Raw genomic sequence first — 16624 nt, 5'->3', positions numbered from 1 at the left:
TTTTGGGTTCAGGCTCTCCCTTTCATTGGGGTGCAGCATGCTATTTCCGTTCACTCCCTCTGTAATGGGGAATAACGTGAATGTAGCCGAAGCACCCAGACAGCAGTGGGAGAAGACCGTACTCTAGCCCGATCTTTGACCCTGTGAACCTTCTTTGTGAAGAGCCTTTATGATCTCGGTGGAGCGCATTCCCTCAAGCACGCGAGGTCACGGTCGAGTTTCAATCAGTCTGTTTGGTGTGAATGTTCAGTGGCCCTTCAAGCACTGAGCAACAGATCATAACAGACGGCTTTATGTGCAGTAATAACAAAGTACAAACTTTGTGCGTGGAGATTAAAATAAAAAAGAGGAGAGAAAAGAGAATGAAAGTAGTCTGAACGTTCAGCCTTACTCGCTTACCTTTTTTAAGGGACTTCAGTCTTTCCAGCTTTAAAGTCACCTGATCCAACAGATCAGCTTTCTTACACTGCATTATGCTGGTGATTGTTTCAGGGCAGATATCACTGTGGCTCCTGTTGTTGACTTTATAGAGAAGTGGACTCCCTTTAGAAGTCTCTGACACAGTGGACAGAGACCTAACTTTGACTTTGTGTTTCCCTGATGGTTCCACAACCTCCACCTTCTGTGGTGGTTTAATGTCGCCATCTGATCCTGGATGCACACCAGCATTTTGTCCTGATTGGTGGGAAATAAGTTTCATCTGAACCTTGTGACTCTGGCTCAAACCAGGCGTTGATTTCAAAATCATCGGTGATTCCTTCATGAGATTTTCTGACTCAGAACTCGTAGGAAGGTCTTTGAGGTGAGATACGAAGCTTTCCGGTGTCGGTTCACAGCAGTGTCTGTATTGGCAGAGCTCGTTTCTTATCACAGGTTTATTACAGTGGTTACAAAAGTTTCCAAGTTTGTCTTTTTGAGCTTCAAATGCACCCTTGGCTCTTGACTCTCCGTCCTCACAAAGGGCGACCTCCTCCAGGGCAGTCAGGTGGTCTACACTGCCCCTCTCAAAAGGGACTGGGTTTCTCAGTGCTGCCACGTACGAGTCTCTGTACCTACACTTCAAGTCTTGATCAGCGGAATCATGCACCATCTGGCTGCATGGTGTACAAGGCTCCTCTGCAAACTGAAGGGTGCGTCCACAGGGAACACTATTCCCAAGTGGTACCGGTGGCGGTGGTCTGACAGGTTTGAACAAAACTGAATTAGGTGGATGCAGATGGCTGCTTCTCTGTTTATCCACAAACTCCTTGCCTGCGGCAATATCCACCAGCTCTACATAATCACCCTCAATCTCCCGATAGTTACGACTGTCCCAGGTATTAGGAGAAACCCAACCAACAGGTTTCATTAAAGGTCTGGAGCATGATTTGGAGGTTCGTCTTTCATGATCCATTTTGACAAGTTTAGAGGAGTAGTCCACAGATCTCAAAGATGCTGGCATCCTGTCTTTTGCAGGACCTAAAATGGCTTCCATCGGCAGGGTGGAGGAGTTAAAACGGGAGGGGACTGAGATCTGTTTTGGCTCGGGAGGAGCTTCCCGATAAGTAGGCATGATCTTGGGCTTGTTTAAAAACTCTGGGATGGCAATTTTAGCCCAGGGCAACTTGATTACTCCTTGATCTGTGCAAAGCAAGCAGCGTGACAGAGGTGTCCCTTGGCGCCCTTCATTGATGTCCTGCAGCCATTCCTCAGTGAAGATGCAAGGGTAGGAAGTCTCAGGGACGGGTGTCTCCTCCACTTCTCGACAACCCTCCTCCAGAAGACTTTTGAGGACAACGCGAGCCGCTTGGTCCCCGAAAGGCTCCACCTGTAGATAGAAGTCTCCGGGACGCAGCAGCAAAGGGTTCACGGGTGCTAACTGGATGACGGTTTTGTCATGGAGACACAGAGGCCAGCCCTCACAGCGGAAAACCACATCAGAGTATCCAGCCTAGAAAAAAAAGAAAGTTTTCAGTGTCATTTTGGTTACATTTGCTCTACTTTCTCAATGTTTCATTGATGCATTTGTTTCTAATTCTCAGTAATCTGTAAACGTTTATCTGAAGATACTGTTAAATTAGATTTATTACCAGTATAATTTGAAACATGTATGATTTCAGGGACATTTAAAACAGCACATGAAGAGCTGAGTTATCTCACTTGCATTATACTGCACAAACAATCTACACAAGCTAAACTGTATATCTTATAAAAGTACCATGGTTTCATATAAACATTATGTATGGAATGCACACAGCTAACCCACCACCCCAAACTGTATATGAATGGATAGAGGCGAGTGTCACTGCTTCAGTATAAGAACAATGTCAAATTTAGCAATTCAAAAAAATATATATTGATATGAAAAAAAGTTAACGTTAATGTATTGCAAGTCACTCTCACTATTCTTTGTCTAAGTCCTATTTGGGGGATAATAATGCTTGTTTTGGAACGACACAATTTTGGATCGTGTGAAAAGTAAACAGGAAGTTATGGCGTCAGCACGGAGTTAGTGAGATGCGCTGTGAGCTACTGCTTGAGCCCCCTTTCTGTTTTTTTTAGCCTATAATTGATTACATTTGGCAAATTGTCACCATTAAAGGTATGCCGAATAATCTATAAGCGTAGTCACCCTTAGATGTACAGACAATTATCACTGGATTACTTTGATGCTGAAGAAAACTTAAAAGCGCGATGATTGTAATGGAAGTTCTGTAGCGTTTTCTTACTGGGATTTGCAAGCGAACATGCACGTTTATTTGCGATGGACATAAAAGAGTGATCTGTCGAAAGAGTAAATCACACCTAATCTACATATATCATGATTAATGTCTGTGTGTTTTATTATTGCAACATATTAGCGAAGAGGAAAAACAGCGCGAGTTCAGATGTATCCACGAGTTCATGTGTAATACTCACACATGCTGCCTGTTGGACACTCTCCAGTAAGTGTTTGGAGGGGATGAGGAAGTCCAGCAGACAGTGTAACGCATCGCCGTGGTAACGTTCCTCAATGGTGCGAAACAGCTGGCTGAGTACGACGGGTGCTGTGGCATCGAAAGGTGGGAAGAGGGCCGAGAGCGCACCCTGGATGGACGAGTCGAGAGATGCTGGGTTCTGGAGGACAAGAAGAGGTGCCGGTCAGTGACGTGAGGTCTGTGTAATAACATTATTCTGTATAAAAACTGTGGAAAAAAATACTAGCCTCAACAAAACACTAAAAAAGACTATACATCAAAGAAAAGGACATTAGTTGATGATACAGTTTTACAAAGTGTTCCTTTCTGAGGAAGAAATCATTTTAATTTGTGTTATTATTTTGCATCTAAAAGCCACAGCAACTGCAAACTCTAAAACTAGGATTGCAGAGATTAAAAAATATATAAATGAATAAAAAACATTAAACAACAATATGCAGTGCATATAATGAAGGCATATAATGAAGGATTAGCAGGATGTCAATGCCAGTGCATGAATAAAGGAGTGGTGTTATCTGCACATTCTTCTCAAATGAGAATTGTATTGACCTGTCAACCAAAGCACATGAATCATAAAACATTTAATTCGGGCCCAATAAATCACCCGTTACAGACTGTCTCGTCTCATAATGATTAAAAAAAAGTTGCCCTCAAACAGAACTCCTGGCATTGCAGTTATTAAATACTATTAAATGTTGTTTCAATCTTAATACAATAGCCTTTTTCATGTCATGTACTCTGCCAGTTTGGGTCAAATGCGTATGAAAATTAATACCCTTGGTGTGAAATATGGACTGAGAATTTCAAAAGTAGATGTCTATTCTAACACTGCTATAATTGAAGAAGGTCGACGTGGCAAAGACATGCCAAGACCGAATGCTCTGCAAATGCTAAATGACAGGACAAATATTTTTTCTTGGCCTTTTAACCCTGGGTGTGGTTGTTTGGAATCCCTCAAGGAGTTTTGGGCTTCAAAGTTAGGAAGAAAAAAAAAAAAGAAAAAATGTTATGACGGTAAATTATCATCACCCTCACAGAGGGGTATTTTGGTTGAGCCTAATAAAAGGTTCTCAACTTATCTGGAGATGATTAAGTCTGTGCTGCATGAGTCTATGCAACTTGTTTCATGGCTGGCCAGGATTTGCTTCATTTAAACTGGTGTGTTTGCAGAAGACCAGCAGGCCTAAGAAATGCACAGTCCTGTCAAAAATGCACATAAAGAAGCAACAGCGTGAATTTATGGCACCAAGAAGCACACTTGGTGTTTGTGTTCACTGCATGTACAAATGTCTGCATTGGACACACAGAAACCTTTCAGATGAAAAGAAGCCATCTAACCGACCCGGCCGCATGAATTTGATGTGGTGATGTTTTGAGACGTGAGGGCTGTCAACATAGATTAGTAAAACAGCCAAGCATTTAATGCAATGCTGAGCACTGTGAATACTGTACTTTTGAATGTAATGAAAAGAGTTGAAAATAAGGACTTGACGCTCACTCTGGATCAGGACAGATCTAAGCCGCTAACCACAGCAGGCGTGCTATTCATACAATCAGTTCTCAGTACCCTGCTGTGTCAATCTCCCAGCCCCACAAAGGACTCCGTTTTCAGCCCCCCTCCTCATTTAGCTTGATGGCCGGACCGAGACCAGAGACCAGCCCAGGGTAAACACAAGTGCAGCAGCTTCAAAGACCTCACACTGGTTAGCACTGGGACTGTGCTGACTGCTTGGCTAGTGGATGCTTATGTGAGCACCTTAGACAGTCTTGACACATCAGAGAACAGAGCTCATAAAGTTGTTTCATGTTTCACCGAATAATTCAGTAAATCATTCAACTTTGTGTGACTCAACTTAGTGTTGCGTTCCCTGTTCGCTAAATCCTTGGTATTGTGCGTTTAGATACGAGGTGGTGTTCCTTCAAATGAAGTGTACAGCATTAAATGTGGGCTGTTCGGTGTAAATCAATGTCAATATTTGACCACTTACAGTATGCTAAGTCCTTGTATCTCTTGGAGACATTTCATGTCCTCAGTGGAGAAGAATGCTTCCTTTTTTTTCTGATCGTGCACATCTGTCACAATAGATTAGGAAATGGAGAACAGAATACCTTCGAGGCTGGCTCTTGAAGGGTAATGCATCACAGCTGTTTTAGTCTGACTGCAGCCATTCAACTTTGGGTTCTACTATTTTTCTCAAAGCTAAAGATAAACCAGAGGTCATATCTCATACAACACGGCTCTGGGAACGTCAACCGGGACCAACCGACAGGACGACAGGGCTCGGACGTTTAATTTCCCTTTGTGTACGTTTTATTTGAATAAATGGAGTTTGGCTGATATAGACTTTTAACATTTCATCGAGCATTCCAAAAAATTATGAGAGCGTGTTCACACTTCTGTAGCCGGGCCTTTAATCCATCCGTCACTGAAATCCAACCCTAAACGAAAATACGAGTGACTTATTATCACAACATTATTTCAAAATCATTTGAGATGAAACCTCTTTTTGTTAACACTCTGAAATGACAAACACTTATGCCTGGATAAACATCTTCTTAAAACAAAAAGAGGCTCTCTCTCTCTCTGTGGGTGGTTTGGCTAGCGATATATATGAGTGAGATCCTCTTGAGTTCTTACAAAGCATTGCTCAGCTTGGACCCAGTTCAATCCGGCTAGCAAGCCAGTCAAATGAACCGAGGGGGTAGGGAGGGTAAGCTGCCGGTGTTGTGAGTTCTTCTGTATCTCATTACATTTGCCAAACAGACAACATGCCAAACAGGCCCGAACTGTGAAAGATTCAGCAGGAATTCTTCTGAGACAAAGCAAAGTAGGAGCTGTCCTTTTGGTATTTGAATGCATTAATTGATTAATGCATAATATAATATATAATAGTGGAAAACTAAACTGGTTAAAACAGTTGGCCACATACTTGCACAATTCAGTGAGCAAGCAATTTCGGATCAGAAAAAGAACATATCAGGAACTTTATCAACTTTTTATTCACAACCTCTCTGGGCGATACAGAATACGTGTGACACCGTGACATCTGCTGCTATTACGTTAAAAATACACATTGAAAACTCAGTTACTTTATCTTCTCTAGTCCTCATGATGTAGTTTTCTCTCATTCTTTGTGTTGTACGGATCATTATTGACTCACGTGACCTTTCCTTTCTCAAGATGTGTGTTTGTGACCTCCCAAGTAGTCGTGCCACAAGAAAGAGTGATGTCAAGGTGTACCCTCTACAAATGCCAGGCATACACCTGAGGTTCTGAGATGTATGCTGCAGTTTCCTGGTCTTTCCATGCAGTCTCATTTTGGCTGAACGCACCCATAGTAATGTATAATCTCTGCTGTGTTATCTGCACCCCAACCATTCCTTTTGTGTTTTTAACAGCTCCTCCCATTACAAAAAAACCCTGGTTAACAGCGATTTGTTCAGTCCTGAGTGAGCACCCAGACACAAACAGTTCCCTACATCCTTATGATAACACAATTCTTCACTGTATATCAGTGCACAGTGTCTAGCTCTGGTTTCCTTATGCTGACAGAAACAGAGTTGCTACTTCATTTTGCGAAGTATTTTTACTCCCACAATCAGCCAGCGAGCAACGTTCAATCAAACTTAAATCCCGAACTTTTATCTTGGCCTGCAGAGACAGTGGGGTTTGATCGATGTCCAGCTGACGACCACATTCCACCGCCGCCTCCTCTACACATTCAGCACAAGGGGATTCCCTCTCTGCCCATTATTGTCCAGAGCAGCCTTTGATTTAACTCTTAAGAGCTTCAGTCTCCAACAAAGATCATTGTTTGACCTAAATTGGCGTGCTAGTCTGGACAACAGGCTTCTCTCTTTGTCTTATCCACCCTTTGGGCCCCCTGGGAGTTTTTGCAGTGTTGAGTATTAAGCACATAATTACAGGTTTCCTCCATATTGCCTTGGGCTTTGGCCAAAGAAAGTCAGGACCGAGGTTTGAGCCACAGTGTAAACAAGCTGTCAATGTGTGTAATGCACAATGTGTATCTGTGTCATCTGCCACAAAGGCTCAACAGATTAGAGTAGGTAAGATGACCAGAATGTGATTTTAAAGAAGATTACCTTCAACTAAATGGACTCGGCTCCTGATGAAACAAGCTCTGTCTTGACTGGTCATCACAGTTGTGTTTAAATCCTCATACGAAATTGACTGTCTCTGAACCTCGGGGCTAAACCCAAAACATAAGCAGAATTCTGCATGAACGGACATGCAGATATGTCCAAGAGTCTCGGATGACACACCACCAACTCAGCCATAATGCCAGCCATAAACTCAGCCAATCACAGCGTGGGCACAAAGGGCCGATGGGTTAGCAGCTAGTTTCATGCTCAAAAACCTAAAAGTGGGAAGATGCTGAGTCTTGGAGCAATCACTCATATGCTAATCAAAACATATAACCAGTATCTCTCAGTGATTCCCTATCTTTCTCCTCCTTAAACATTTGGTATCTCCTATTTAGCGGTGAGACAGTGCTGTCTTTGTGTGTGATCCACTCTTGTTAAACTCAGCAGAGGGGAAATCCATTCAGCTAAGCCATCTTAAATCCTTGGAACCAGTAAAAAAAAAAAAGCCTGTTCAAGACAAAACCTCTACATCATTTCTTAGAGCTGCCAGGAGTAAACATGGTGTCTGTGTGTGTTCCCTAGCAGACCTTTAATATGGCATAGTTCCTATTATTTATTTATTTCGTAGTTTTGAAGAACTTTGTAAAGTGAAGAGGCCGCATGATAGTGTGTCTGGTTTCTGGTTTGACCTGTTTTTTCTCATCACATGACATCAACCGGATGAGCTGAGATTTGATTTCACAAGTGACTCATTAATCCACCCTGACACTGTAAATGATGCTCAAACACTGTCAGACCTACACTGCTGATAACCAAGTGTGTCTTAATCCGATATAAATCACTGCTGTCATCTCTTTTGGAATCGAGAACTGACTCACAGCCACATTTAAAGATCAGTGCTCTGAAACAATGTCTGCATCTGTTTTGGGCACACTTAACAACAAAAAGAGAGATTAAATCCTTTCTGTCATGCCAGGTCAGCATACTTTTAAAAACTACCACAGGATCAGACAGGTGTATGGTTTGAAAAAATGTTGCCCAATGTCTGATGAAGTGATTGGCAAAGAAGTGCAGCTGTGTGTGTAAAACCTTGGAAGTCTTCCCCAAAAGATAAAAAGTTCCCCATGTACATTTAAAAACAAAAACTTACATGTACCTGAAAATTTCACATGTTGCACTTTTTTTCTTTTTTTTTTCTGGAATGTCCATGACTGATTCATAATGAACCGCTCCCATAAAGCATAACAAAACATATTTCCCAACGCTTGCATTCTGGCAAAAATACAATCCAGAGACTGCAACACACCGTAATAGTTCACATTGTTCATCTCAAAATGTTAAAATAGCCAAGAAATTAGAAAGGGTTAATAATACAAGTAAAGGACGGCCTTGTAAAATCCATTAAACCCTAACACAAGGGATTTGTTAGTTGGTCAGCATGTGAGTGTCTTTATAAGGAGTGTACTAAACACTGACATCTGTTGCTCTTCGTCCTTGAGCTTTGCAAACAACCGAGCACAGCAGTCTACATGGGAAACAAACTCAAGGTCTTATCCTTCAGTAAATGTTGCCTCGTCGTACAGCGAGTCACCTCAGATTTGCCAGTTTGAAGTCGTTGAGCCGGTTTTGAATTTAAGCAAGCAAAAACTTGAGACTGATGTATCATGATCACTGAACCAGCTACAACACAACTGTTATCTTCTATCTTCCATCTTCCTAAAAGTGCAACCAGAGGAGCAACAACAACAGTGACTTTCAAACACAGTCTGGGGAGGAAATAACATCGCAGCAGTGACTGTTTCTAGAGACAATGCATGCTGAAAATTGACTCATAGCCAGCCGATAGCTGCACCGACATTTTTCCCCAAACACTCGCCAGCAGCTCCGTTTTGAAAACAGACTGCACAGCCTCTCTTGAGATTGACCCACTTTTGTGATACAGAGATAATAAACACACTGAAAAATATGGTTCAGAGCTCCGTTACAACTCTCAGAAACTCGACACGTTGATTGAAGCAAGATTTAAATAGTTCGGCTCAAACAGCTCCACGGGACAGATGTCTGCAATTATACATATTTTCTCTATAAATCACATCGGTTTATTTTTTTGAATTTCCCTGTCTGCCTCTGTTGAAATTTGGCAAAATCACAATGAGTGAAGCAGAGGGCACAGAAGATAGTATTGTAAAGATACTTGTTACAGGCAGGGGATGGAGCTACCGATGGCTGTTGCGAGAGACAGAGAGCATCTGTGATCCTTTAAAGCTAGGCCAGTACGTATGAAAATCTGGATACCATACCACAGCATGTCCACAGTGTTTCTAACAGTTAATCAAGGTATATGCATGTATACTCTAAGCTAAGGGGTTGAAAAAATGCGGATGAGTATATCTGACTAATGATGTGAAGCAGGCATGTGTTGATCTGTGAGAGTCTGAGACTGTTCCATGTCGGTAATCAAGAGACTTAAAGCTGCTGTAAGAAATATCGTTCTGTAAACAATGGGTCAAATGAATACATGTGTGTGAAAGATGGTTGTTTGTTATCACAAACTCAGAGAATTATCCCCCGACTGCCGTTTTCCTCGACTCTACTGAGCGTTTTTGCATCTTGCAGCTCGTTGTTTTGGTTTCACGCTCACAAAATGACATTAGCATTACTAGATGCAGCTAGCATGTAGTTTATTAGCAAAAAGCTCAACCAAATACCAAACTGCAGACAGGCAAAGTTATCAACAAGCTTGTGAACACAGTGGAGACTTTAAATATTCTTTATCCAAGGGGTTAGTGAAGAACAAGAACAGTGAATACGGGACTTATATTCATCAGATGGACACAAGCACCAGATGAATGCTAATATTACTCTGCGTCTGCTGGATGTGTAGGCAAAACCAATTAATGCAGGTTTAAAAAGATCATCTCCTTGTTATGAATTCAGAAAAACAATCTAATATACGTGTTTTGTCTTGTGAAGGCTAAATCCGGCATCGTTGACTTGTTCTTAATTAACCTTTGCTAATGAGAGATATACCATTTTGAGTGAATCACATAAAAACCCAGCTGAGCTCAAACTAAACATGTTTTGGTGCGACGAGAGAACATCCAAAACCCAGGAGCAACTACAGGCTTTCATGATTTGCATTAACTTTGAATATACTTTGAATTCTGCAACTGACACTTTTACTGCAAATACATGTTTACTGTACAATGAATGAAACGCATGCTGCGGTAAGGCCTTAAGAAGAAAGTGCTTGACCTTGCTGGTGAATGAATGACTCTTGGCTATCCTTGTCACACAGTCACTCCTGTAAAGGTAAATACAACTCACACCAACAAGCCAGGGCTCTGGGTTATGTATCACTGCTGAGTGTTTACCCAAGATTGAAGCTCCTGGTCACGCACGGGTGCGGTAATCTAATAATTTAGACTCCGCTAAGCTCATGACTGTAAATTGGAGGGTGGTCACGGAAGACAACATCAGTCATGCAATAAGTAAAACAAACAGAGGGGGCTGTAAAAGCTGGTCAAACAAGTGCCGCAGTGCATGTGAAGGGGGGACAAAGTACAGTGGTGGCCACAATGAGCAGCCAAGTCTTGAAAGCTATCATTTATCTGGCATACTTCGACAGATGTTAGGGGTCTGACTGCTTTCCATATAAAGATAGAAATTACACTGAATGAATAGAAAGCTGATAGGAGAAGCAAAATATGCAACATTGTGATCTTTATCGAACCCTAAATCTTTATCTGCATTTATCCAACAAACCCATCATCAAACATGTTTCCGTCTTGTGGCTCACTCTTTGTCATTAATTAGTTTCTGTTGTGACCGTAAACAGCCCTGTGGTTTGAATTTATTAAAGTGCCCAACGCTGAATTGGAGAAATGCATTATGGGCCCATGCAAAGCAGTCAAATATTTTATACTCCAAAACACTCCCCACTCACTGAAGAATGTGTCCCATCCGAATCAATTAAGTCCGAATCAAAGGACTGAAAGATGCAAAACAAGAGACAATGTGCTTCTCTCTCTGTCACTCTCTCTTTGCCAGTGTGCACACTCTTAGAGAGCTTGAGATGCCGTGGGCTGTTGAAGTGAAACAGTCCCACCAACTGTGCTCAGGATAACAAAAAGGTTTGAAGAGTGCAGTTACATTAGCTTTTGTGTCACAAAGATACGGTTTCATAAAAAGAGAACAAAGAATGTGCATCAATACTGTGCAAAAAAAACAACTGCTTAAGGCATATATAATATATTAGTTATAACACATCAGGCTTCCAAAGTTTCAGACACACATGACTGGCAAGAGAAAGAAACAAAGTCCCTTGTCCAAACCAGAGGCTCACGCTCTGTTACTGGGTCAGTGGAGCACTTTAACTTTTAAAGCAGAAAGTAACAACCGACAAGAAGTACGACCAGGACTAAATCTTGTGTTGTTGTGATGTTACTTTACCATCTTTGCAGACGTTTCTCCTCTATAAGGAAAAAAGTTGTTTTCATTTTTGGTCCTTATAATCCTCTCGAGACAGCCTCCCTGGGCTCTGTGCTGTGAGACCTGTGCATGTTTAGAGCATCAACAAGAGAAGTCGACTGAAGTACATCCACATGACAGTGAGTTGTCTTGATCGAAAAGTAACCAAAGTAATTTCCATTCTTCATAGACTCTCCACAAGCCTGAGTGTGTAGCACAGAGAGCAGCAAATTGTCAGGCTGCCTGTTGATCCTCTTGCTTCGCTTCTCTGGCTACTTTGAGAGTTTAGAGGTGAGAGAGAGAAAGAGAGGGGGAGAGAGAGAGAGAGAGAAGGAGGGAGTAAGAGATTTTCTGAGAGGGGGAGGAGAAAAGCTTTCCCTTTCAGAGGAAATCCCCCTCGAGGCTTTTCAGAGTTTCTTCGCTCTCTCTCTCACCCCAGGCTTTATCACATACTCTAGCACACCCACAGTCACAATATGCCACAAATGGATCCACAAAAGCATGCCAGTTGCCATATAGACACTCACTGAGTGTGTGTGATACTGTATGTAATGTAAGGAATGTAAACATTCCCTCATCCTACTGTGTCATGAATGCAAACACACGGCCGCACACACACACACTCCTTTGCCCCGGCATCAGAGATCAGAGCTGCTGAAATCCAGCCCCTTGTTTGTGGCCCCCTTTCTTTCTATTTGAATCACTGTGAGGCTTTTAAAAGGCTAAGTCAGTCTTTCTCCTCTCTCCTGTCCCTCCCAGACTTCCACCGTCAGCTCCAGGCTTTCTCATTTCCTCTCCTCAGCAATTGTCTTCCGGCAGACTGCCCAGACTTTGACTCGTATCAAAGGGAGAGACGGCGGAGGGTGCTTCCCTGCAGAGGTCCGAGCTAAACAGCAGGCATGTGAAGAGCGCTGCTACACTTCCACATTCGTTCTGAGGAATGTAGGGGTTACACCCTCTGGTCTGCATTTTACATCTGGATGTGGAAGATGTATTGGGTATGAAACCAAAGACCTGTTGCAAGAAGCGAGGTTCATCACTGAGACATTCCTTGAGGAAAAAAAGATTGACAGGCGATCGTTTATTTCTGTCTGAGAATGAGTGTGAGTGAGATGGTTTAGACAAGCAGCTCATTGTTGGCCTCAACCTCTGTTTATTCGTTCAAATTCCAGAAATTACACGAGAGTCCATGCATGTTTTCATCACGAGGAGAAAAGGCAGAAAGTATTTATTTTAATCAAATGTTCCTTATTATTCAGCAGGTGAAGTTGCAGAAGCTGCCGTCTCTGGAGCAATCCTCACATGTTTTTCTTTCACAGAAAGAAAGCCCATGCTAATTTCTCTCTCTCACCCTATTCCACAGAAATATGGAGGTGACGTTTTTTGAAAATGTGGTACACCTTTCCCTGTTTCTCCTCTTTGTTTCATTCTCTCCATCTCAATCATCCCTTCTTGCCCTCGTTCGTGCTTTCTCGACAACTTGGGTCTTTCCATTGATTTTATTATACCTGTATAAAAAAAGGAGTCAAGCAACAGAGGGTACTTGTAGGATGATTCCCAAATTTGCTTGCTTATACTAATTCAACAATGATCACTCCACTTAAAAGTGATTTTTGTGACTAGACCGATACAAGATTTTTTGGTCCGATGCCAATATAGTAATTACTTTTTTTTATTCAGATTTTTACCACGGAAACAAATTGTAAACTCAACGTTGAGATATTATTAAAAGTTGCTTATTGACATCCCACTGTTTTACAGCTGTTTCTCTGGCCACCTGCTGAATATAAGTGCAACATTTACTCTCCTTCAGCTCTGTATTTGGTCTCCACCAACTCTCAAGACAAATATCAGGTTCTATAGTTATTAAATGCTAGACGGTTTAGCTGTGAGCTCCAAACTTTGTCTGTTTGCTGTTTGGTGCTGCATGGGCAAGTAGCGTAGAGTTAGTTTATCTGTTTGTTTTTTTGCAAAAACTGCGTGCTAGCTTCGTCTCGAAAGAATGTTGACTGAAACAATGAGCTTAAAGACACATAATATATTGATAAGGATCCCTTACATTTGAAGTGGACTTGATGTCATTGTGATGCGACATCAAGCATATCTTTGGCAAATGTATTGTTACTTATTCACCCACAAATTCAGCAATACAAGATATCTTTGAAAAGGGTCTGCCTATGTATCGGCAGGGCTCTACCTCTGACTCCAGTTGATTTGTAAAAAAAAAAAATCTGCTTTTGTTTTGGTTTCACTCATTGTCAAGGTCCAGACTTGTCCAGACTGTCTCCCCAGCAGAAACGTGACGGTGAAGCTAAGGGCGGAGAGGATGAAAGCGGGCTGACGCTCACTTTTGATCCCTGCCTCATGAAAACCAGATGGGCTGTCCATCTAAGCCGGCAGAAAAGACAGCGGAGGGGCTGCTGTGTTCTCTGTGAGTCAGTGGATGGGGAGTTTTGATAGGACGCTCTTAAAAAGGCAGACATAAACACACAGAGGTACGCACAGAGAGAACCAGACAAAACTAGACGCAGAAATGTACACAGAGATAGAGAGCTCCGGAGATACCGCTCAAGTCCGGAAGTTTGGAGCACACACCCGCACGGGTTCATTAAGCAACCGTATAAACGTGCACATGTACTGCAATTTCTTAAGTACAGGCATAAACACAGGAATTCACACACTCACACATACACACACACACACACACACGCACACGCACGCAAACGCAGCAGGATGAGACCCTGAGCCCTCTGTCCTCCCTTCCTCCCTCCAAGTCTAATTCCTTTCTAGTGGGTGGGAGACCCCTGAGGCGAGTGAGCAGGACCCCTTCAGTGATTTACTTCAAACCAGCACTCGCCCACATAACCTCCCATGTAGGCTTAGACACAGCAGCCCACGGTCTTAACGGTTTATAAAGCATGACTCATAGTGAGTGTACGTACACACTAATATCGCCATTAAGGAATGGGAAAACACAAACTCTCCCCTTGGCAGTCTACCCCCGCATCACTTCTTGGATCAATTACCTGACTCCATTTGCTCTCCAGGTCTATATTCATTAGCTTTATGTGGCACAGGTTGTTTTGATTTAACGCAAAGGGGAGAAGAGCAATCTCAGCTTTGACAATTCATATCCTGCTCTTGGATCAGTCCCAAACACTTCCAGCATGTCTGAGTGACATTATTATGAAGTGCACTGCCTCAGTGACGAATGCCTGAATAGCTTTCGGCTGTAATCACTCATGTCCTAATGGGACAAGATGAAAGGAAGAAAGAGAAGACAAAGGGGGCCGTCTCTCTCTTGTTTCTCGTTCCCAGGGACAGCGACCTTATCAGCGTCTGGAGATCTTCCTCTGTGACTGTGACATCATTTCCTGCCCATCCCCGGTCTATCAAGATTAGGGGCCTGGGCTTGTGATTTAGACATTTGGTTGTTCTTTCAACAGACAGAAGGGATAGAAGTCCGACTTCCTCTGAGTCAATATCTGTCTACAGCACAGATGCTTTTTTGTGTGAGGTATTTCTGGGTCTTTAAGGATTTAAGGCGTGTTTTGAGTAGCATGTCACTTCTGTGTCGTGCTAAAGAGAAAATAAGGGTCTTGTGGAGGAAAGATGTGCATTCAAGGACATTCCAGAGTGGGGCTCTGTACATGTGTGTGCATGTGCGTGTGCTCGTCTTTCATTGTTCATTCAGGTGCCGACGAGTGATGCATCGTGACATTAAATGTTCCCAAATGTTCATTTCCCTTGTAATTGTTAATCCATCGAGCTCTGCATATCACGCTCTATATTTAGTGCTAATGAATGACAGGACGGAGGTGCTTGCAACACTTTAAATTGCTTTCCATCTGTCCCACTTTAACTGCTTTGTTCCTACTGAGATTTTATAAAGAGACAGGTCTCTCTGGGATGGAAATACATTCTTTTGTCAGTGTAGCTAGTCTCATTTTTCAAAGATATCTTTCTTAAACATACAAAAAGACAAAAGACTTAAATGTTGATACAACTCAGAAAATCTTTTTTCTCATTAATTGTAGAAAAGTATAATGTAATATACAAAATTATGGCACAATGTGAGCAAACCATCTTGCAAACATGCTTCAATATGTATGTTTAGTATAGAGAGATGCATTATAATCCTCTCTTGATCACTGTCCTGATGTTTACCACAGAATCCTGTTTGTAGCAAATCCTCAATATGAACTTCAATCCCTTTTGGGAAAACAATGCTCTTTGCAAATGAATCCCACTCAGCTGCAATCTAGGATAAAGCCTGAATCTATCTCTGTGTGAGAGCTTATAGCACATCAAATGCTGGGAATAAAGGACCGTGCATGCTCTGTAAGAGAGGAATGATACATTAAAGACTTCCCAAACTAGAAACATCTTTGCCATAGCTGGAAAGAACAAAGCATATTTGTTCCATATTCTTTCTGTAGGCTTTGAGTGGACATTCAAGTGGGTAATTGTATGTGAAGTGTTTGTGTTTTAGTGATGTCACGTCAGTTTACAATATAGTACAACAGGACTGTAAAATGACTTTTTTTCAATGTAATTGTTTCTACAGACAGTTTTGTAAAAATCAAAGACATTTCTATCTATCAAGCTTTTGCTTAACAAAAGGGAAAGGATTTAAATGCTGTTTTGATTATTATCATACGTGAAACTCTTATGGTACACCCACTGAGCAGTTCCACATGTTTAGGTTGGTCCCTTTCTGTCCTGATGTGTTTTCCACTGAGAGGCTCTAAGCTCAGCTGGAGACTGATGGGTGCTGGTCCAGTGTAGAAAGCAGGTGCTAAATTCACAACAGCAGACAAGTCGGAGAAAAAAGAAACGGCTGCAAGCTGAGGCACAAGAATGTGTGAAGCTTGAGACTTTGGCTCCTAACAAGTTACTCAACATAAAACAAGACCGACAGTCTGGAGCCACGCTAGCGACCCCGTGAGGATGTAATGCACATTACACACAAGAACCCTAACCCTTCAGTAGATGGGTGAAAAATTGACTGAGCTATAAAAATGTTCAACTTCAGCTGAGCAAAAGGAAAGCCATGAAATGCCGTTTTAGGACATTTGAGACTCATCTTG

The 16624-nt window shown here is 42.1% G+C and overlaps 1 protein-coding gene across 1 annotated transcript in view; it reads right to left on the bottom strand.

The window, feature by feature from the left end:
• quob (quattro b) overlaps positions 1–16624 on the bottom strand; it is a 76275-nt gene that overhangs the window by 12055 nt on the left and 47596 nt on the right. The window contains exons 3-4 of the mRNA XM_076096402.1: positions 2899–3096; positions 400–1930 (exon numbers count right to left, since the gene is read on the bottom strand). Coding sequence (XP_075952517.1) covers positions 400–1930; positions 2899–3096 — 1729 coding nt within the window. The remainder of the gene's footprint in view (positions 1–399; positions 1931–2898; positions 3097–16624) is intronic.

The sequence above is a fragment of the Anarhichas minor genome, unplaced genomic scaffold, assembly GCF_050575085.1.
Source record: "Anarhichas minor isolate MPS153535 unplaced genomic scaffold, ASM5057508v1 ptg000021l, whole genome shotgun sequence".
NCBI lineage: Eukaryota > Metazoa > Chordata > Actinopteri > Perciformes > Anarhichadidae > Anarhichas > Anarhichas minor.
The sequence above is the reverse complement of the archived record's forward strand: the minus strand, read 5'-3'. Positions and strand labels throughout refer to the sequence as shown.